The sequence below is a fragment of the Saimiri boliviensis genome, chromosome X (assembly GCF_048565385.1).
Source record: "Saimiri boliviensis isolate mSaiBol1 chromosome X, mSaiBol1.pri, whole genome shotgun sequence".
Classification (NCBI taxonomy): Eukaryota; Metazoa; Chordata; class Mammalia; order Primates; family Cebidae; genus Saimiri; species Saimiri boliviensis.
This window is the reverse complement of record NC_133470.1, coordinates 43,946,789-43,969,338: the sequence shown is the minus strand read 5'-3', so window position 1 is coordinate 43,969,338 and position 22,550 is coordinate 43,946,789. Positions and strand designations below refer to the sequence as shown.

The 22,550-nt window shown below is 44.5% G+C and overlaps 1 protein-coding gene across 7 annotated transcripts in view; it reads left to right on the top strand.

Annotated features, from left to right (window-relative positions):
• ZNF41 (zinc finger protein 41) overlaps nucleotides 1–22,105 on the top strand; it is a 47,466-nt gene extending 25,361 nt beyond the window's left edge. For 4 of the 7 annotated variants that reach the window (XM_074392012.1, XM_074392013.1, XM_074392014.1 and 1 more), the window contains 3 exons: nucleotides 10,894–11,036; nucleotides 11,305–11,400; nucleotides 18,012–22,105. In XM_074392012.1, the coding sequence (XP_074248113.1) occupies nucleotides 10,894–11,036; nucleotides 11,305–11,400; nucleotides 18,012–20,083 (2,311 nt within the window). In that variant the 3' untranslated portion in view covers nucleotides 20,084–22,105. Of the gene's footprint in view, nucleotides 1–10,869; nucleotides 11,037–11,304; nucleotides 11,401–18,011 lie in introns of all 7 variants that reach the window. The other 3 variants (XM_074392015.1, XM_074392016.1, XM_010350167.3) reach the window with 2 other exon arrangements.
• The last annotated feature ends 445 nt before the right edge of the window (nucleotides 22,106–22,550 follow it).

Sequence of the window (22,550 nt, the reverse complement as noted above, 5' to 3'; positions counted from 1 at the left end):
CACTGCAATAGATCTCAAAAACATATTCCCTCTAACAAAAGCTTTGTATACTTTGACCAATGTCTTCCCGTCCCCCAACAACCAGTCCACTAATAATGTGCATTTAGGGTATTTCAGGTTTTCTTTTTTTTTTTTTTTTTTTTTTGGAGACAGAGTCTCACTCTGTCGCCTAGGCTGGAGTGCAGTGGCATGATTTTGGCTCACTGCAACCTCTGCCTCCTGGGTTCAAGCGATTCTCCTGCGTCAGCCTCTCGAGTAGCTGGGACTACAGGCACATGCTGCCATGCCCGGCTAATTTTTTTTTGTATTTTAGTAGAGACCATGTTGCCCAGGCTGGACTCGAACTCCTGAGCTCAGGCAATCCACCTGCCTCAGCCTCCCAAAGTGCTAGGAATTCAGGCATGAGCCACTGCATCCGGCCTGGTTTTTTTGTTTTTTTTTGTTTTTTTTTAATGAGACGAAGTTTGACTCCTGTTGCCCATGCTGGAGTACAATGGCACAATCTCAGCTCACTGCAGCCTCCACCTCCCAGGTTCAAGTGATTCTCCTGCCTCAGCCTCCCAAGTAGCTGGGATTGCGGGTATGTGCCACCATGCCCGGCTCATTTTGTATTTTTAGGAGAGACAGGGGTTTTCCATGTTGGTCAGGCTGGTCTCAAACTCCCAACTTCAGGCCCACCTTAGCCTCCCAAAGTGCTGGGATTACAGGCATGAGCCACTGCAATCGGTGCGCCCGGCCTATTTCAGGTTTTCTATTGTGATTTAAACTGCTATGATAAAATTCCTACATTGAAATCTTTCTGCCAGCCGAGCATGATGGCTCATGCCTGTAATCCCGGCACTTTGGGAGGCCAAGGCGGGCAGATCGCTTGAGCTCAGGAGTTTAAGAGCAGCCTGGGCAACATAGTAAGACCCCATCTCAACAAAAATACAAAAATTAGCTGGGTGTGGTGGCGTGCGCCTATAGTCCCACCTACTCAGGAGGCTGAGGTGGAAGGATCCCTTGAGCCCAGAAGGTTGAGGCTACAGTGAGCCGAGATCACACCACTGCACTCCAGCCTGGGTGACAGAGACCGTATCTCAAAATAAGCAAGTAAATAAATAAATATTTCTGCCAAGTCATTGAAATTGTATCTTTGAGTCAAAGGTATAGGGGCATTAAATGGTAAATGAATCAGTGCTTGACAGTAGTACACTTCCACCTTGTCTAAGCTCGGTTCAGTCATATCAGTCATGGACCCACAGGTTAGGGCCATGACAGTGTGGTCCTCCCCACTCCTGCGGGTGGCCTCTTGCCCAGCCCGTAGTGGAGATTTCTAGAGGAATGATTCTGGGCTCTGCAAGGTGCCTTTCTCCATTCATCTCTTCCTTCCCAACCACAGATCTCTGACCCATCTCAAGAAGAGATGGAAATGACCAAGACCCTGGGGGGAATATAGATTTCATTAAACATCAGGGAGTAGGGTATAGGCAGAGATACCAAGGAACCAATAAAAATGTCCCCAGGGGTTGACAAGCAGCCAGTTGTACCAAGAAACAGTGGCTGAAGATGGAGAAGATGCAGAGGGATCCATAAGGTAAAGAGGGCTCAGGGGAGCCACAAGGAAATAAGGAACAGAGACCATGGTGCACTTACAGGAGATGGAGAATAACCAAGGGGTCCAGGGTACAGGTGGAAGAACAATAAAACAGTACATGAGTCAGATGCTGGGTAACAGCGAGGCCAAGAAACAGTTGCTGAGGCTGGAGAAGTGTAGTGATCCTTCTCAGGGAAGAGCCTTCCTCAGGGAAGAGCCGAGGGTTAAAGAACAGTGAGAAGGATCATGAAATAGGAGGAGGTGCCAGGAAATAGAGGAACCAGATAGCAGCCAGATGGAGCAGTCAGTATCCAGAGGGGTGAGGAAGCAGAAGAATCCGATAAAATGGAAAAGGCAAATATATCCCAGGAACTGGGTATGAGCCTGAGGGATAAGCAAATTCCCGGGGAACCAGAAAGCAGTTCCTTGGTTTAGAGGAGAACTTGAGGGTAAAGGCAAAAGACAAGAGATACCAGGGAACAAGAAATGGGAAATATGACCTAGAGAATGGATTGCAGTCAGAGGGACCAGGAGACAATTGCTGAGGCTACAGAATGGGCAGAGGGATCTGGGAAGGGACAGAGCCCATGGAACAGGTAGAAAGATGAGAGAAGAGCCTCTGAAGCTGCGGAATGGCCTAGAGTACTGGGGAACACCTGGAGCAAGGGACGGTCACTGAGGCTGGGGTCAGCCAGAGGGAGCAGTCAAAATATGCTTAGGGCTGAGGGTCCACCAGAGGCCCCAGGAAGTAACGAGAGGAACTAGGGGAGAGGTCAAGTGAGCATTAAACTTATATCCGGTGTGGGGTAGCAGGATTGACCAGGGGCCAGCTAGAGAGACTAGAGGAGAGCCAGAAGGAATAGTATAATAAGAGAGGTAACAGCCCGAGTGCCCGTGCAGTAGTTACTGGGGTGAAGTTACAGTTGGAGAGGCTGCAAAACAGCCAGAGTTCCCAGGACCATCCTGGTTTGCCTGTGACTGAGAGGACATGGGACTTGCAGTGCTAAAACAGGAACATTCCTGGGCAAACTGAGACACTTGGTCACCCTACCCAGGAAGCAACCAGTGGAACCAGCCAATAGACATAATTTGAGTAATGGAGGGAGTGGAAGTACAGAATCCAGCCGTGGCATAGAACACACAGTAGTGCACTTTAGTGGGTAAAGGTGTAAGCTAAGGAGCCAGCTAGTTAGGTACTACTCAAAGTGTGGTCCATGGATCAGATGCATGAGCATCACTGGAGAGCACAATAAAAATGTATTCAACAGCCAGACATGGTAGCTTGCACCTGTAATCCCAACACTGGGAGGCTGAAGCGGGAAGAGTGTTTGAGGCCAGGAATTCAAGAGCAGCCTGGGCAACATGGCAAAATCCTGTCAAAAAAAAAAAAAAAATTATCTGGGTAGAGTGGTACTGAGCTGGGAGGGTCATCTGAGCCTGTGAGGTGGAGGCTGCAGTGAGCTGTGATCGTGCCACTGCACTCCAGCCTGGGTGACAGAGTGATGCCCTGTCTCAAAGAAAGAGGAGGGGAGGAAGAAGAGAAAGAGAGAATGGAAAGAAAGAAACGTACTCAAGGAGCTGTCCAAGGACAGGGAAGAATCAGGAGACTACAGATTAGTCAGCAGAATCCAACAGCAGTCAGTCTGTGTGAGCCAGGAACAGCTGGAAGGAACAGGAAAGGCCCTTAGGGGCCAGGGAACAGTCAGATGGACTAGCGTACAATCAGAATGGTGCCACAGACCAAGGATCAGCTGGAGGGACAACAAAGGGAGCACAGGACAGAACAGGAAACAAGGCATGAATAGTTAGAGGGATCCAGGTAGAGTGAAAGAAAGCAATAAAAGAAAGGGGGACACTTAGAAGGACAAGAGACATTTGGAGAGAATAGGAAACAGGGACCAAGGAAAAGTCGGAACAAGGACTAGCAGAGGGAGCAGGGACAGATCAGGGCAGACAGAACAGCTATACAGGGAGCAGCCAGGGGAAGCGGGGAAAGCCAGAGGGAGGGAAGAGCAGTTGCAGGGCCACAGAGAACAGTCCTGGGGAACAGGAAACACTCAGATGGACAGGGAGGAGTAAAAGTAAAATTTAAAAATTAGCTGGACATGGTGGGGTACACATGTAGTCTCAGCTATTTGGGAGGCTGAGGCAGGAAGGATCCCTTGAGCCCAGGAGTTTCAGGCTGCAGTGAGCCGTGATTGCACCACTGCACTCCAGCCTGGGCAACAGAGCAAGACCCTGTCTCAAGAAAGTAAAAAAAGTAAATATCCTTCATACTTTTTCACAAAGACCAAAGTCTCATGAGACAGAAACACCTACGGACACAAGTTACATGGAGCAGGCTTATTACTTACAGGTAGGCAGGCAGGGCAGCAGAAGCCTGGGATTCATTGCAAGCTGGTCCCCCAAAGCTCAGGAAAGCTGCTTGGTGCAGATGGAGTCTCATCTGTGGATGCCCCACTTGTACCACAGCTGAGGAATCCCAGAAAGCAGCCCACCTTGGGTTTTATACCCTAGGACAACCCAACGTGCACCCAACGCACGGGGGCTAAAGCACTGGACATCCGGTTTCCAGGAGAGCCCCCAGCTGTCTCTCCTGTTTGAGCCAGTCCCTCCACAGCTCAGGATGTTCCATTTCCAGCACATTCTACAGTTATTCTTGAGAACTGCAAGCAAGAAAGAGGGGACAACTGAGTTGGTCCAAGGCCACCCAGAAAATTATTCTGCAAAGACCAGGGCACCCCCAGCCCAGGGTGAGCCTGCAGAGCAGCTGGGTCCCTGGCCCCAGGCTTGCTTCCAGCCATGCTCCTAAGTGCCCTGCAAGCCCTTCTGCTAGGCCTGGGACGGAGTGGAAGGGCAAGATCACACCAGGAGGTGACAAGTGTTCTGAGGCAGGAGTGAGAACAGCCCTGAAGCAGGAGGCCTGAGCCTCCAGCCAGCAGCAGGGTGGGACAGAGCAGGTGGCTAAGGTATCAGGGACAGAATGGGCAGTTGGCAGCCAGTTCTGGCAGCAGAGTATACCCCCAGGGGTGAGGGTGCAGAATGTGCTGGGGCTGAGATGACCCTGAATAGAGACATTGCTGTGTGACTAGCTGGAGAGCCATGAGGGACTGGGATGGAGGTTCTTACTTAGGATGAGGAAGTCCTTGTAGGAGTCCTTGTGGTGGCAGGGACAGATGCCATCCTCCGTGGTGGAAACTGCCCAGAGAATGACACCTTTTCATATGTTGCAGGTGAGGCTGGAATCTGGGCATGTCTGTGTTATCAGCTTTGTACCCAAATCTCTCCAGAGCCCTCTTTCACCACCCTACACATTCCTTCCCAGCCACGGTGGAATCCAAAGCTTCTATTTTGGTAGGGAAAGGGACCAAACAGGGACAACTCTGGGCAGTGTACCTTGTCTGTATTTCTCTTGCATCTGTCAATGCTGATATAATGCCTGGCATAGTCTTTGTGCATGTGCCATTGTGAATGTGACCTTTGTGACTTCCAGGGAGGGAGAGACAGGTGAGGGTGGTCTTTTGTCCACCGGCTCCCAGCATGTATAATAAAAGTTTTTACAGCCAGGTGCTGTGGCTCATGCCTGTAATCCCAACTACTTAAGAGGAAAAAGGATCGCTTGAGCCCAGGAGGTTGAGGCCAGCCTGGGCAACATTGTGAGACACCCCTCCCACTACCATCTCTACAAAAAAGTAAAAATAAAATTTAAAAATTAGGTGGGCATGGTGGTGTACACCTGTAGTCGCAGCTACTCAGGAGGCTGAGGTGGAAAGGATACCTTGAGCCCAGGAGTTTGAAGCTGCAGTAAGCTGTGACTGCACCACTGCATTCCAGCCTAGGCAACAGAGCAAGACCCTGTCTCAAAAAAGTAAAAAAAGAGGTCAGGCGCAGTGGCTCACACCTGTAATCCCAGAACTTCGGGAGGCTGAGGTGGGCAGATCACCTGAGGCCAGGAGTTCAAGATGAGCCTGACCAACATGGTAAAATACCATCTCTACTAAAAATACAAAATTAGCCAGGCATGGTGGCAGGCGCCAGTAATCCCAGCTACCCAGGAGGCTGAGGCATGAGAATCGCTTGAACCGGGGAGGCAGAGGTTGCAGTGAGCCAAGATCGTACCACTGCATTCCAACCTGGGTGACGGTGAGACTCTGTCTCAAAAAAAAAGAAAAAATATATCCTGGCCAGGCACAGTGGCTCAAGCCTGTAATCTCAGCACTTTGGAAGGCCAAAGCAGATGGATCACCTGAGGTCAGGAGTTCAAGACCAGCCTGGCCAACATGGTGAAACCCCATCTCTACTAAAAAATACAAAAATTAGCCAGGCGTGGTGGTGGGCACCTGTAATCCCAGCTACTCGGAGGCTGAGGCAGGAGAATCACTTGAACCCAGGAGATGGAGGTTGCAGTGAGCCAAGATTGTGCCACTGCACTCCAGCCTGGGCAACACAGTAAGACCCTGTCTCAAAAAAAAAAAAAAAAAGAAAGAAAAGAAAATATCCTTAATTTTTTTTCCAAAGACAGCAGATACTGTACATTTATTGAATACTGATGTTTTTAATCAGTTTTTAAACCCTTGTGTCATGAAATATACATATTTTGAACAATGCTGCTATAAATATTCTTGAATGCACCTCCTGTTGTACATGTGCACATATTCCACATGGGCATATATATTTCCATGAGTGGACTCACTGTGTCATATTGTCTGCCTATCTTCAACATTATCAGTTAGGGCCAAATACTTTCCAGTGCGGTTGTAGCCATTCCCACCTCCTCCATCAGCAATACGAGAGTTCTCCCTGTACCACATTCTCTTCAACACTTGGTATTATCAGGCTTTTTCACTTAAGACTTTCTAGGGGTTGTGTAATGGTATCCATTGTGGTTTTCATTTGTATTCCCTGGTTACTAAGGAGGTTAAACCTTTTTTTAAATATGTTTATTAAAGCCTTGGATTTCCTCTTTTGTAAAATGAATGCTTTGCCCATTTTTCTACTAGGTGGTCTCTTTTTTTTTCTTGTTGATTTGTACAAGTTCTTTACATCTACTAGCACTGAGTCCTTTATTGGTAATGTGAGTTGGAGATATCTTCTACTCTCTGGCTTTCCCTTTGTTCTCTTTTAATGCTGTCTTTTAAATGAATAGTAGTTCTAAGCTTTGTTGTAGACAGACTTATCAATCTTCATGGTTCATGTTTGAGAACTATTTTGCTAATCCAAGGTCATGAAAGAAGATAGCCATCTGTATTATCTTCTAAAGGCTTTAGAGTTTTTGCTTTTCACATTTAAGTCCGTAATACATCTGGAATTCATATATATTTATTGAGATGGGATCTCATTCTGTTGCCCAGACTGGAATACAGTGGCACAGACAGTTCACTGCAGCCTTCACCTTACAAGCTCAAGAGAGCTTCCCACCTCAGCCTCCTGGGTATCTGAGACCACAGTCGTATGCCACCCCACTCGGCTAATTTTTATATGTGTGCTGTATGTTTTAATTTTTTTGTAGAGACAGGGTCTCTTCATGTTGCCCAGGCTGCTTTCAAACATGGACTCTAGCAATCCTCCTGCCTCAGCCTCTCAAAGTGCTGGGATTACAGACATGAGCCACCATACCTGGCCTTGGAATTGATTTTTTTTTTTTTTTTTTTTTTTTTTTTTTTTTTTTTGAGACGGAGTCTCACCCTTGTTGCCCAGGCTGGAGTGTAATGGCGTGATCTTGACTCACTGCAACTTCCGCCTCCCGGGTTCAAGAGATTTGTTGTTTTGGCATGTGATATGAAGTAGAGCTCAGACTTTATTTTATTATTTTCTATACACAACTGCCCTGGCACCTTTTCTTCTTTTATTTTTCCTTTTCTTTTGAAATAGGATCTTGCTGTGTCACCCAGGGTGGAGTGCAATGGCACAATGGCACAATCACGGCTCACTACAGCCTCAGCTTCCTGGGCTCAAGTGATTCTTCCACCTCAGCCTCCTGAGTAGCTGGGACTACAGGCACATGTAACCATGTCTGGCTAAAATTTTGTGTGTTTTATAAAGATGGGGTTTTGCCATGTTGTCTAGGCTGATCTCAAACTCCTGAGCTCAAACGATCCACCCACCTCAGCCTCCCAAAGTGCTGGGGTTACAGGTGTGAGCCTCTGCACCTGGGCCCTGGCAACATTTGTTAAAAATATTTTTCCTTACTATCTGCCTGGATACCTTTGGCATAAATCAGATGACTGTATATGTGGGTCTGTGTCTGTACTCTCTACGCCTTTTTTTTTTTGGAGATGGAGTTTTACTCTGTCACCCAAGCTGGAGTGCAGTGACCCGGTCTCAGCTCACTCCAGCCTCTGCCTCCTGGGTTCTAGCTATCCTTCTGCCTCAGCCTCCCAAGTAGCTGGGACTACAGTCACGTGCCACCACGCCCAGCTAATTTTTGTATTTTTAGTAGAGACGGGATTTCGCCATGTTGGCCAGGCTGGTTATGAACTCCTGACCTCAGGTGATCTACCTACCTTGGCCTCCCAAAGTGCTGGGATTACAGGCATGAGCCACCATACCCAGCCTGTACTCTGTATTCTGCTGCAATGGATTATTTGTATATACTAGCACCATGACAACAATATCTTAAATTTTTGTTGCTTTGTAAGTCTTGAGATCTTGTAAAGCATGTCCTCCCACATAGCTTTTACTATTCAAGAGCATTTTGGCAGGCCAGGCACAGTGGCTCATGCCTGCAAGCCTAGTGCATTAGGAGGCTGAGGTGGGAGGATCACTTGAGGCCAGGAGTTCTAGACCAGCCTGGGCAACATAGGGAGACCCTGTCTACAAAATTTAAAAAAAAAAAAAAAAAAAACTGAAGCATATGCCTGTGGTTGAGGCTACAGTAAACTGCGGTCACGCCACTGCACCCTAGCCTGGGTGACAAAGTGAGACCATGTCTCTGAAAACAAGATAAAAAATAATTGTTTAATTAAAAAGTGTCTTGGCTATTCCTGGCCATTTGCGCTACTTCCACAGAAATTTTAGAATTGGTTTGTCAGATTTTACAAAAATCCTGTTGTGATTTTAATTGGGATGGCATTGAATTTATTGAGTTCTTCTTTTTAAAGGCTTTTTTCTTGGGCTTTATTTATTTATTTATTTATTTATTTATTTATTTTGAGACAGAGTCTTGCTTTGTCAAGCAGGCTAGAGCGCAGTGGTGCAATCTCAGCTCACTGCAATCTGTGTCTCCCGGTTTCAAGCAATTCTCCTGCTTCAGCCTCCTGAGTAGCTGGGATTACAGGCATGTACCCTTACACCCAGCTAATTTTTGTATTTTTAGTAGAGACAGGGGTCTCTACCCCCATCAGGATGTTGGTCAGGATGATCTCGAACTCCTGACCTCATGATTCACCCACCTCAGCCTACCAAAGTGCTGGGATTACAGGCGTGAGCCACCATGCCCAGCCTCTATTTTATTTTTATAATGTTTTTATTTTGATGCTTAATGCATGGAATTTTGAACTTTATTCTTTTGTAATATGAGCACTGAAGACCCTAATTTCCACTTTAGTTACCGTTTCTTAATCCTGTAAATTCTTACATGTACTGATTACATTGATGTTTAGTGTATCTTCTTAGATGATAGTTCTAAAATTTAAAATGATGATTTCTGAAAAGTTTCCTCTTATTACTGATTTCTGACTTAAATACACTTCATTTAGAGATGGTCTGTAAGATATTCTGTATCTTCTCTATCCGTGTGCCCTTCCTGGGCCGTCTCATCTGTTTTGCAGCTCTATATGAGAACTCCCAAATCTTACCTCTATTCTAGTCCAACCGCCTATTGTATAACTCCCTGCGTGTTTTACCACCTTAATTTCAACGTGGACAAAATGTAACATTATGTTTTATTCTCTTCTCCACTCCCTTCCTAATCTACTAGCCCCTCTCAGTATATAGCACCACGATCTGCATGGTTGTGTAAAAGTGATAACTGATAATTGCCCTAGAATTCTTTATTTTTCTCACCCCCATAATTCAGCCTCTTTAAAACACAGTATCAACACCTTCTTTTTGTTTGTTTGTTGTTTTTGAGACAGAGTCTCACTCTGTCACCCAGGCTGGAATGCAGTGGTGCAATCTCGGCTCACTACAGCCTCCGCATCGTGAGTTCAAGCAATTCTCCTGCCTCAGCCTCCCAAGTACCTGGGATACAGTGGCCCGCCATGCCCAGCTAATTTTTGTATTTTTGGTAGAGCTGGAGGTTTCGCCATGTTGACCAGGCTGGTCTCAAACTCTTGACCTCAGGTAATCTGCCTGCCTTGACCTCCCAAAGTGCTGGGATTACAGGCATGAGCCACCCCCTCTGCCAACACCTTCTTTTACTTGCCCATGACAACTACAACCTTAAGTCCATATTGTCTTATTCTCTCATATAAACTCTGTAGTGCATCTCCAGACTGATCTGGACTCACCCATTTCAAACATTCCTTGTGATGTGTCTTTTTTGTTTTGTTTTGTTTTGAGACAGAGTCTCACTCTGTCACCCAGGCTGGAGTGCAGTGGCGCAGTCTTGGTTCACTGCAACCTCTGCCTCCTAGGTTCAAGCAGTTCTCCTGTCTCAGCCTCTTGAGTAGCTGGGATTACAGGCACATGCCACCATGCCCAGCTAACTTTTCTATTTTTGGTAGAGACAGGGCTTCACCATATTAGTCAGGCTGGTCTCGAATTCCTGACCTCAGGTGATCCATCTGCCTCGGCCTCCCAAAGTACTGGGACTACAGGAGTGAGCCAGCATGTCCAGTCCTATGCATCTTGAATACTGTTTGAAATCACACAATTACAATCTTGTCTTTTCTTGCATATAAATGGCAGTCCATTCTCTATTAGAAAAAAAGACTTGTTCCTTGTTCTGATGCTAGTATATCTCTACTGGATTTTCCTCATAGCCACCTTCTTAATATACTACACAGATTCCTTTTCTTTATATGGAACTGCTTGGAGTTCCCAGAACCCACCATGTATTTTTCTATTTTTCTTTCTCCACCGTTTTGCTCATGCTTCTGCCTTCTAGATAACTCTCACCCCACTGTCTCTAAGAAAAGTCCATACTTTTCTTCCAAATTCCTAAAGCTGCATTGATGTCTTCTTCTGTTGGTTATCCAAGTCTTTAAGTTATATTTTATTAAATTTTTAACAAATTGTTTTCCTCTCACAAAATACAATATAAAACTAGGTACTTAGTGAAAACCCTACATGATACATTATGGTAAAAAGCATTAAAAACAGCTTGCTATCTACCTTCTTCCATCCCCCGATGCTGACCATGCTGCCTTGAACAGGATTGTGTCGTTACAGATTTCAGTGTCATTTGAGGATGTGACTGTGGACTTCAGCAAGGAGGAGTGGCAGCACTTGGACCCTGCTCAGAGACGCCTGTACTGGGATGTGACACTAGAGAACTACAGCCACCTGCTCTCAGTGGGTAAGCACGGCCGCCCCATGCATCTGCGAAGGGCCCCAGTGAGTGAGGGTATTTCCATTCTCAGCTGCTGAGTGCTACCCGACATCTAAACTACGTGATGGTGTCATCCTGGATTTGCCTGGGATTCAGTTCCTTTTCACCTCTGTGATTGTTACTCTGTTCCCAGTGAAATGTGTTTACTTTTCTGAACAGCAAAGGAAAAGTGTCACTGAAAGACCCCTGAAACCCAATCAGCTGGACCCAATCCTGTATCATGTCCTGTTAACAGGGTACCAAGTTCCCAAGTTAGAGGCCACCTTCAAGTTGGAGCAAGGAGAGGGGCCATGGACACTGGAGGGGGAAGCCCCACATCAGAGCTGTTCAGGTGAGTGAGCATGACCCAGGCAGATGGGGACATGGAAGTCAGTCTCACTTTTTCTAGGAGAACCCGATGCCTTTGAAACACTCTGAAGACAACCCATCTTGAAAGTTCTAAACTTTTGGAGTCAATTAGAGATAGTCGACAGTAGCCCTCAGATACCTAAATGCCATTTCCATGTATGACCTTGCCACATTATTGTCTTCTTTGTTTGGCTTTTTGGCAAGAGAGCTGTCTCTACTCTCTGTACCCTGGATCACATACCACCCTGTCTTATCTAGGAACTTTTTATTCTTCCTACTCTGCCCCTGCCCCCCATCTTAGTCTTTTCTTATATATCCAGATGTTTTAAAATTTTTATTGCCGAGGCTGGAGTGCAGTGACATGATCTCAGCTCAATGCAACCTCCACCTCCCAGGTTCAAGTGACCCTCCACCTCAGCCTCCCAAGTAGTGGGGACTACAAGCACATGCCACCATGCCTGGCTAATTTTTGTATTTTTAGTAGAGACAGGATTTCACCATGTTGGCCAGCCTGGTCTCGAACTCTTGGGCTCAACTGATCTGCCTGACTCGGCCTCCCAGAGTGCTGGGATTACAGGTCTTTTCTTTTATTCCAATTCTCCATAACCATTGTTTATGCTTCCTCCCATGGGCAACTGGACTAATGTGTTTAAACCTTGAATTTGTGTGATATTCTCTTAAAGCCTAAAGTATTGGTTTATGAGTATGTGTTTTAGTATATATAAAACATATTGTACTATGTTTCTCAGTTCTGTTCCTTTTTATTCACTCATTCCTATGATCTCTCCATATTTTAGTGTGTTCATCTGGCTTTGTTCTTTAAATTGCTGCATAGTATTTCACAATGTCCCCAGCACCACATCATACTTAACCACTCACCTAGTCATGGACGCTGAGCATTGTGTCCAAGTCCCATCTAATATACACAGTTCTGCAATCAACTTCTACATAAATATTTCCTTACAGGGTATGAGAATTTCTCAGGGATGTGTAGAGAAGAGAGAGTTTGCCTAATCATGGAGTATCTCATCCAGAATTGGACTGAGTACCACCATATTATTCTCAGATTAGCTGCACTGTACAAGGGTTCCTGCTTTCCCATTGTTTCTGCTAACAATTAGTAGTACCGGAGTGTCTCATTTTTTGGTCAACAGTGAGTGTAAAGGAATATCTCATTTTTTTTTGACCTCATGATACAACAGTAAGGTATCTCTTTTTTAATTTGAACATTTCATGATTTACCTGATATCTCTTTGAGCTTCCCTCCTATGAATTACCTTGTTCATAATGTTTCCCTGATTTCAATTGTGCCTCCTCAATTGTCTGTTTCTTACTGATCTGCATCTCATTTATTATTTGCCCTTTTTTCAGCCTTCTCATCCTCATTTTCCCTTTTCTCCTTTTCAGTCTTTTTTTTTTCTTTTTTTTTTTTTTTTTTTTTTGAGAAGGAGTCTTGCGCTGCCACCCAGGCTGGAGTGCAGTGGAGAGATCTCGGCTCACTGCAGCCTACGTCTCCTGGGTTCAAGTGATTCTCCTGCTTCAGCCTCCTGAGTAGCTGAGATTACAGATGTGCACTACCATGCCCTGCTAATTCTTGTATATTTGGTAGAGATGGGGTTTCACCATGTTGGTCAGGCTGGTCTCGATCTCCTGACCTCAAGTGATCTGCCTGCTTCGGCCTCCCAAAGTGCTGGGATTATAGGTGTGACCCACTGCGCCCAGCCCGCTCCATATTTTCTTCTGCCTGAATTATAATTATTCTATTCCTGATTTGATTTGCTGATTCCTTTCTTTTTACTAGTTCATATTAAATGCTAATGACAGATATCTTTACCTAAAACATTCTATTTCTCTTGAAATAGGGAATTATGAAAAAAACCTACAATTGTTCTCCATTACCTAGTATTTGACAATTAAACTCTTCTTTCAAGGAGACAAACAACATGGTCATATATTTCCAGTTCAAGTCATATCTGTATATTTTCCATAACCTCTGCTCCACTCCTTTTTAATGTTTTCTTAATGTCGACCATATCTGATAGTCTTCCCTGAATCTGTTTGTTCTGTGTTCTGTCTATTCAGAGGAGATATTTTCTACCTTGTGATCAGTTCTCACCTGTCTCACAAAATAGCTCTTAATTATTCCAGCCTATATGGCTGTTTCCTTTTTCTCATCCTCCACCCCACAAGAATTCTGAAAAAAATTACAGACTGAGGCTTTTGCCTCTATGCTTTAAGAAAGTCTCCAGAAATAAGAGCCTGTTTCGGGCTGAGTGTGGTAGCTCATGCTTGTAAACCCAGAACTTTGGGAGGCTGAGACAGGAGGATCACTTGAGGCCAGGAGTTCAAGACCAGCCTGGACAACACAGCAAGATGCCATCTCTATTTCAAAAAAATAAGAAGAAGAAGAAGAAAAAAGAGCCTATTTATTTTTATAGAAAAATCTGTTAATTTGACAAATAAGAATTGAATGTATTTATCGTGTACAACATGATGTTTTGAAATATGTGTATATGAAGAGCCTATTTTTTAAAGTATAACTCAGGGTCTTACCAAGGGAAAAACCACAGACTAATTTGAACAGAGAATGGTTAACATAAAGATTCTTTGCAGCTGAGTGTGGTGGCTTACACCTGTAATCCCAGCACTTTGGGAGGCCAAGGCAGGTGGATCACCTGAGGTCAAGACTTCAAGACCAGCCTGGCCAACATAGTCAAACCCCATCTCTACTAAAAATACATAAATTAGCTGGGTGTGGTGGCCCATGCCTGTAATTCCAGCTGCCTGAAGCAGGAGAATCGCTTGAACCCAGGAGGTGGAGGTTGCAGTGAGCCATGGGACTGGAATAATGAGGGATTTGCTAGTAAAAAGGGAAACTCTGAAGAATGAAGGAATAGCAGACAGAAAGCACTAGGGTTGTGAGCAAGCAGCCAAGAAAGAGGCTCCCTACTTCCCGGGGATGAGATTCAGACCTTGTAGGGAGGGCACAACCCTGGCTCGAGGCAGGTGGAATACTTGCTATGGTACTGTGCCAGTGGAACTTGCTGGAAACCTGCCCTCTAGGATTCTAGAGAAAGCTGTTCATGCGGAGGTGACTCACTGGAGCTATTCCACTGCAAATCATCTGAGAGTAAACCTGGGGGTGTTGGGTGCTGCTGACTGTACAGCACTGTGGGAGCCTGCAGGAACTGGGTGCTTGGGAAGCCATATGAGCTGCAGGAGCTGAGCTCTAGAGAAGACTGCAAGACCTGGGCACTGCGGACACCACATGTGCATCAGGAGCCAGATGTTGGCAAAGATGCCCACAGTAAATGAGCCTGGTTCTAGACAGGCTGTCCCTGCTGGATGAGCCTGCTGAGTGAGCCCCCTAGAACCAGGAAGCAAATCTCCCTCCTCCTGCAGTGTCTCTCTAGCATCTCACACTGACAAACTTTAATATCATGCTAGCTGGCAGAAGAAAAAAAATATTTAAAGAGATAGAGATCCACTTTTTAAGTTTTTAATTTTTATGGGTACATAAGTATATATATTTATGGGGTACATGGGATATTTGGGAGGGTTTGTTTTTGTTTTTGAGACAAGAGTCTCGTTCTGTCACCTAGGCTGGAGTGCAGTGGCATGATCTCGGCTCACTGCAACCTCCGCCTCCCAGGTTCAAGCGATTCTCCTGCTTCACCCTCACAAGTAGCTGGGACTACAGGTACACGCCACCACCCCTGGCTAATTTTTGTATTTTTAGTAGAGACGGAGTTTTGCCATATTGGCCAGGCTGGTCCTGAACTCCTGACCTCAGGTGATCCACCCACCTCCGCCTCCCAAAATGCTGGGATTATAGGCGCATGCTACCACACCCAGTTAATTTTTGTATCTTTAGTAGAGACAGGGTTTTGCCGTGTCTCAAACTCCTGGCCTCAAGTGATGCACCCATCTTGGCCTCCCAAAGTGCTGAGATTATAGGCATGAGCCACTGCACTCAGCCTGCTTGGGATATTTTGATGCAGGCATATGATGTGTAATAATCACATCAGGGCAAATGGGGCCAGATCCGTTTTTGTTGAGCAGGCAAGGAAGGGCGAATTTGGAACTGAGAGGCAAAACACTGATAACCAGCACACTTACTCTTCAGTTTTCTGAAGTGGAGCGTGTAGAAAATATTTAGTAAACAAATTTATTGAATTTGGGGATATAGTCAGAGGAGGAGATTTTGTTCTCTTTCAGATGGAATTTTTGACTGTCTGCTTAGAAGAATTCAAAGGAACATACATTATATTTGGAGTGAGAAGATGACTACATGAAATGCTAACACTCACCTTTTATGTATTTGTCCTTTCTGTTATAAAACTGTGCCAAACTGACTATCAATATGAGTGGTACAGTGTCTGCTTTACAAATTCCTAGTAAACATAAGCTCCCTAGAGGTATACCAAAATGAGAGCTGACATTTAGAAAGACAATACATTTCGGATATGTACAGAAGACCAAAACGAGAAGCTAAATGTAGATGTACGTCTTCCCGTGCATGATAATTCCGAGGTGAATGGGTCCAGTTCAACAAGTCAACTCTAATCCTGACAGGTCATTCAAGGACCATGTTCTAAGTCTCTCCTCTGGCATCTCCTGGGGCATTGTTGTTACCTGCCTGGTTAATGATGGATCACTGTGGAGTCCAGTGGGAATAGGGAAGAGGAGATAGAGGAGATTTTCCCACTGTCTTAAGGCTGGCCTGCAAGTGACACATATCACTTCTGCTCATGTGCCACTGGTGAGAACACAGCGAGGCCAGTGAATGTAAGGCCCAGTTACATTCTATTCCTGTGAAAGAAGGGGAGAATAGATGTCAGGGGAGGACCTACAGATTCTGCCACAGATAGCTTTCCCTTTCCTCTTTTACACTTCTTGTTATAAGCATGTATTCCTGGAACCAATAGAAAGTTGCTTCTCGGGCCGCCACGGTGGCTCATGCCTGTAATCCCAGCACTTTGAGAGACCAAGATGGGCAGATCACTTGAGGTCAGGAGTTCAAGACCAGCCTGGCCATCACGGTGAAACCCTATCTCTACTAAAAATACAAAAATTAGCTGGGTGTGGTGGTGTATGCCTGTAATCCCAGCTATCGGGAGGCTGAAGCAGGAGAATCACTTGAACCTAGGAGGTGGAGGTTGCACTGAACTGAGATTGCACCACTGCGCTCCAGCCTGGGCTACAGAGCAAGTCTCCATTAAAAAAAAAGAAGAAGGGCCGGGCGCGGTGGCTCAAGCCTGTAATCCCAGCACTTTGGGAGGCCGAGGCGGGTGGATCACGAGGTCAAGAGATCGAGACCATCCTGGTCAACATGGTGAAACCCCGTCTCTACTAAAAATACAAAAAATTAGCTGGGCATGGTGGTGCGTGCCTGTAATCTCAGCTACTCAGGAGGCTGAGGCAGGAGAATTGCCTGAACCCAGGAGGCGGAGGTTGCGGTGAGCCGAGATCGCGCCATTGCACTCCAGCCTGGGTAACAAGAGCGAAACTCCGTCTCAAAAAAAAAAAAAAAAAAAAAAAAAAAAAAAAAAAAAAAAGAAGAAGAAGAAGAAAATTGTAACTGGTTATAGAGTTGGAGTACAGATACCTATTTGCTGTTTGTCTGTGTCAGGATGGTGTGTTGCAACTAGTTTGTCTGTAGATATAAAGGAATTGGGACCAGACACGGTGGCTCACACCTGTAATCCTAGCACTTTGGGAGGCTGAGGCAGGTGGATCACGAGGTCAGGAGATCAAGACCATCCTGGCCAACGTGGTGAAACCCCATCTCTACTAAAATACAGAAAATTAGCCACATGTGGTGGTGCATGCCTGTAGCCCCAGCTACTCAGGAGGCTGAGGCAGGAGAATTGCTTGAACCCCAGGAGGCGGAGGTTGCAGTGAGCTGAGATCGCGCCATTGCACTCCAGCCTGGCGATAGAGTGAGATTCCATCTCAAAAAAAAAAAAAAAAAAAAGGAATTGCTGTTTGAGGCATATACGTTTAATGTTTAAATGAACATTAAATTTGTAGGGCTCCACTCATAATGGTATAGAGGGAAAAGCAAGAAGAAGCAGACAGCTTAGTAAAGCGGTAGAGCTGATATGTTTAAGAGCATACATTCTGAAATATTTCTTCCATGCCAGCCTTCCCCACAGGCTACAGTTTCTTCTACTTACTCTACTCACAATCCAGGCATCTTACATAGTGGAGCCACACTCCAAGGGTTCAAATCCCATCTCTCCCACTTATTTAGCTATTTGATGTTAAACAAGTTGCATGACTTCTCTGTGCCTGTGTATTCTCAATTGTAAAACAACTGCTAATCATAGCTATCTGGTAGGGTTTAGTGAGGATTAAATGAGCTGTTATGTGGCAAGCACTTGTAACAGTTCCTGTGTATCCTAAATGATATATAGTTGTTTTGCATTGATTAAGTGTTCTATAAGAATGTTGTGTTGCTACATTATTGGTACTATACTGTCCTATGGGCTCTTTCATTTCTCTGTGTTCATCCTGTCGGAACCACATGTCCCCTCTAGCCTCTGCTAATTGTTCTTTGTGTTGCTTTCATGTCTTTCTTTTTCTTTTTAGGTGAGGCTACTGGGAAAATGCAACAACAGGGTATTCCTGGAGAAATTTTCTTCCACTGTGAGAGATTTGGTCTCCTTGAGAGATTTGATCAACCCATAGGAGAAGCTTCATTGTGTTCCATTTTAGAAGAACTGTGGCAAGATAATGACCAGCTAGAGCAATGTCAGGAAAACCAGAATAACCTTTTAAGTCATGTGAAAGTATTGATTAAGGAGAGGGGCTATGAAGGTAGAAACACTGAAAAACTCATTCATGTGACTAGCAAACTTGTTCCTTCAATTAAAAGACTCTGTAACTGTGACACAATTGGAAAGAGTTTGAAGCATACTTTAAACTCACATAATCGTAATCGAAACAATGCAACAAAGAACCTTGGCAAGATCTTTGGAAACGGTAACAATTTCGCCCATAGCCCTTCCTCCACCAAGAATGAGAACACTAAGACAGGAGCAAATGCCTGTGAACATAATCACTATGAAAAACATCTCAGCCACAAACAAGCTCTCACCCACCATCAGAAAATTCCTCCTGGGGAGAAGCCGTATGTGTGCACTGAATGTGTAAAGGGCTTCACTCAGAAGTCACATCTATTTGAGCATCAAAGAATTCATGCTGGAGAAAAGGCCCATGAACGTGACAAAAGCAACAGAGTTTTTCCCCAGAAAGCCCGGACTGACATACATCCGAGTGTTTATACAGGAGAAAAACCCAATCTGTGTACTCAATGTGGGAAAGTCTTTACCCTCAAATCAAACCTCATGACACATCAAAAAATTCATACTGGGCAGAAACCCTACAAATGCAGTGAATGTGGAAAAGCCTTTTTCCAGAGATCAGACCTCTTGAGACATCTGAGAATTCATACAGGAGAAAAACCTTATGAATGCAGTGAATGTGGAAAAGGCTTCTCCCAGAACTCAGACCTCAGTATACATCAGAAAACTCATACTGGAGAGAAACACTATGAATGCAATGAATGTGGGAAGGCCTTCACAAGAAAATCAGCACTCAGGGTGCATCAGAGAATCCACACAGGAGAGAAACCTTATGTGTGCACTGACTGTGGGAAGGCCTTCATCCAGAAATCACATTTCAACACACATCAGAGAATTCATACTGGAGAAAAGCCGTATGAGTGCAGTGACTGCGGGAAATCCTTCACTAAGAAGTCACAACTCCATGTACATCAACGAATTCACACTGGAGAGAAACCCTATATATGTACAGAATGTGGAAAGGTCTTTACTCACAGGACAAATCTCACCACACATCAGAAAACTCATACTGGAGAGAAACCCTATATGTGTGCTGAATGTGGGAAGGCTTTTACGGACCAGTCAAATCTCATTAAACACCAAAAAACTCACACTGGAGAGAAACCGTATAAGTGCAATGGCTGTGGAAAAGCCTTCATATGGAAGTCACGCCTCAAAATACATCAGAAATCTCATATTGGAGAGAGACACTATGAATGCAAGGACTGTGGGAAAGCCTTTATCCAGAAATCAACACTAAGTGTGCATCAAAGAATCCATACAGGAGAGAAACCCTACGTTTGTCCTGAATGCGGGAAGGCCTTTATCCAGAAATCACACTTCATTGCACATCATAGAATCCACACTGGAGAGAAGCCTTATGAATGCAGCGACTGTGGGAAATGCTTCACTAAGAAGTCACAGCTCCGTGTGCATCAGAAAATCCACACAGGTGAGAAGCCCAATATATGCGCTGAATGTGGAAAGGCCTTCACTGACCGGTCAAATCTGATAACACACCAGAAAATCCACACGAGGGAGAAACCCTATAAATGTGGTGACTGTGGAAAAACCTTCACGTGGAAGTCACGCCTCAATATACATCAGAAGTCTCATACTGGAGAAAGACACTATGAATGTAGTAAATGTGGGAAAGCTTTTATCCAGAAAGCCACGCTAAGTATGCATCAGATCATTCATACAGGAAAGAAACCTTATGCTTGTACAGAATGTCAGAAGGCCTTTACTGACAGATCAAATCTCATTAAACACCAGAAAACACATAGTGGAGAAAAACGCTATAAAGCCAGTGACTGAGAAAGTGTTCACCTGGAAATCACAACTTGGCGTGCATCAGGTATCTAATAGCAGGGAGGAAGAAGGCCTGATGCTGCAATTGTTGTGCAGGGGAAATAGATATGAGAGACTGAGGCTTGAGTGAGCTGAAGGCAAACAGAGCCAAGTATCCTTCCGTCCACTGGAAAGACAAGTTCCTGCATCACCACAGTGTATATGCGGTTCTGTGCAGAGGAAGAGCATTTGAGGAATAGTCATGTCTGGTTACATTATTCATACAGGGACTCTTGAGCTCCTATAAACAGCAGAATTAAGACCTGAGGAGATGACTTGTCATCTCTTGTGTTTCACTTTTTGGATAAAGAACGTTTTAAATTCAGTACTGTTTAGTTCAGCATATTCTGGGACATAAAAGTACTCACTACTGGGAAAAAAACTTTTTCAAATGTCTAGTCTGGAGAGAAGAGTTTTCATTGTCCAAACACTAGCAGGGCACTGACATCAAGGCAGAAAACCTCCTTGGGAATGCGGATAATCTGCTTTGTCATCATTGGCACTTAAGACACAGAAAAGAAGATTCCCATGAAGAACTGTTTTTTCTCTTCCCTTTGGGAAGTCCTCATGGTATATATATATATATATATATATTTTTTTTTTTTTGAGACAGAGTGTCGCTCTTGTTACCCAGGCTGGAGTGCAATGGCACAATCTCGGCTCACTGCAACCTCCGCCTCCTGGGTTCAAGCAATTCTCCTGCCTCAGCCTCCTGAGTAGCTGGGACTACAGGCACGCGCCACCATGCCCAGCTAATTTTTTGTATTTTTAGTAGAGACGGGGTTTCACCACGTTGACCAGGATGGTCTCGATCTCTCGACCTCGTGATCCACCCGCCTCGGCCTCCCAAAGTGCTGGGATTACAGGCTTGAGCCACCGCGCCCGGCCGGTATATATATTTTTTTAAGTGCAACAGAACTTTTAAATTTAAATGTATAGCTTTATGAATTGGGAAATTAGACCTAGCTCTAGCCTGTGTTACAGGAATATAGTCATTGAATGATACAGACATATAAAGGTAGTGGTTGTCTCCTTATTAATTCCCTGCTGGGACAGCAAGTGAGTCATACCCTGTAAGAGGTATGCATGCCTTCTAACCTGTGTCCCCAAAGCTGTCATTCGTATAAGCTGCAGGTCATAGATTCCTTACCCCCCAGTAACTGATGCTGCGGCAATGGAACTGATCCACAGCACTCTAGATATTCAAGCTTATCCACCAACACCCCTGCTTTCCTTGGGTTTCCTGTCTGAAAAAAAAATGGTTGAAAAATTGGGTTTCACTTCCTAATATTTTGTTTTTCTTCCTTTTTGGTTAAGATATATTCATTTCCTACATGCACTTTAAGGGTAGTTTTGTGTAGATTGCTATGGGATAAAGTCATGTTGCATTGCAATTAGTTATTCTAAGACATAATTACAGCTTATCATAGTTGAGTAACTGGAAGACTTCTCAAGAGGAAGCACTGCTCTGTTTTAACACTGATATATAGACACTTTCTCATTTTCCCTTAAACGTTTTTTTACAGTACTCATAAAAAGGAATGCTCTTCCTAGCATGCAACTGCATTTTTATTTTATTTTGAAATCTTTTTATTAAACTATAATGTATACAGAAAATGCGTATTCAGAAACATACAGCTCAATGCATTCTCAAAAACTGAACATACTCAGATCAAGAAACAGAACATGACCAGCACCCCAGAAGCCTTCCCCACTATCCCTTCCAGGCAAGCCCCAAGGGTATACACTATCCTGGCTTCTCGCAGTAGAGATTCATTTCGCCTGTTTTGTATTTTACGTAAATTGAGCCAAACAATTATGTATCATATAATTGAGTGATATACTCTTTAGCACGTGTCTTCTCTCATTCACATTATGTATGTGAGAGTCATCCGTATGTTGTATATAGTTGTAGATAATTCATTCTCATTGTCATGTTCTATCCCATTCTGTAAATACGCTGCAATATAATTTATCCATTCTGCTGTTTGTAGACATTTGGGTTCTTTGCAGCTTGGGCTATTAGGAATTGTGCTGCTGTGTATTGCTGAACATATGTATTTCTGTTAGGTATGTACCTAGGAGTTGAACTTCCAGGCCATAGTGTATCCATATGCTCAGCTATATGTTATAAAACCAGTTTTCAAGTGGTTGTACCAATATACACTCCCACCAACACAGTATGTGAGTTCTAGTGCTCCACATACTTGCCAACATTTGGTATTTTCCATCTTTTTTATTATAGCCATTAATGGTGGGCAGATAGTGATATGTCAATTGTAGGGGTTTTTTAAAAATTATTTTCTTGTCCTCCAAATCATTGTAGTATCTCCCCCGGATAGATGAGCTTTGGCTGAGACATGAGACCCAGGCCTGTTCCTCACATGACTGCACCATTTTACATTCTCACTATCAATGTATGAGAGTTCCAGTT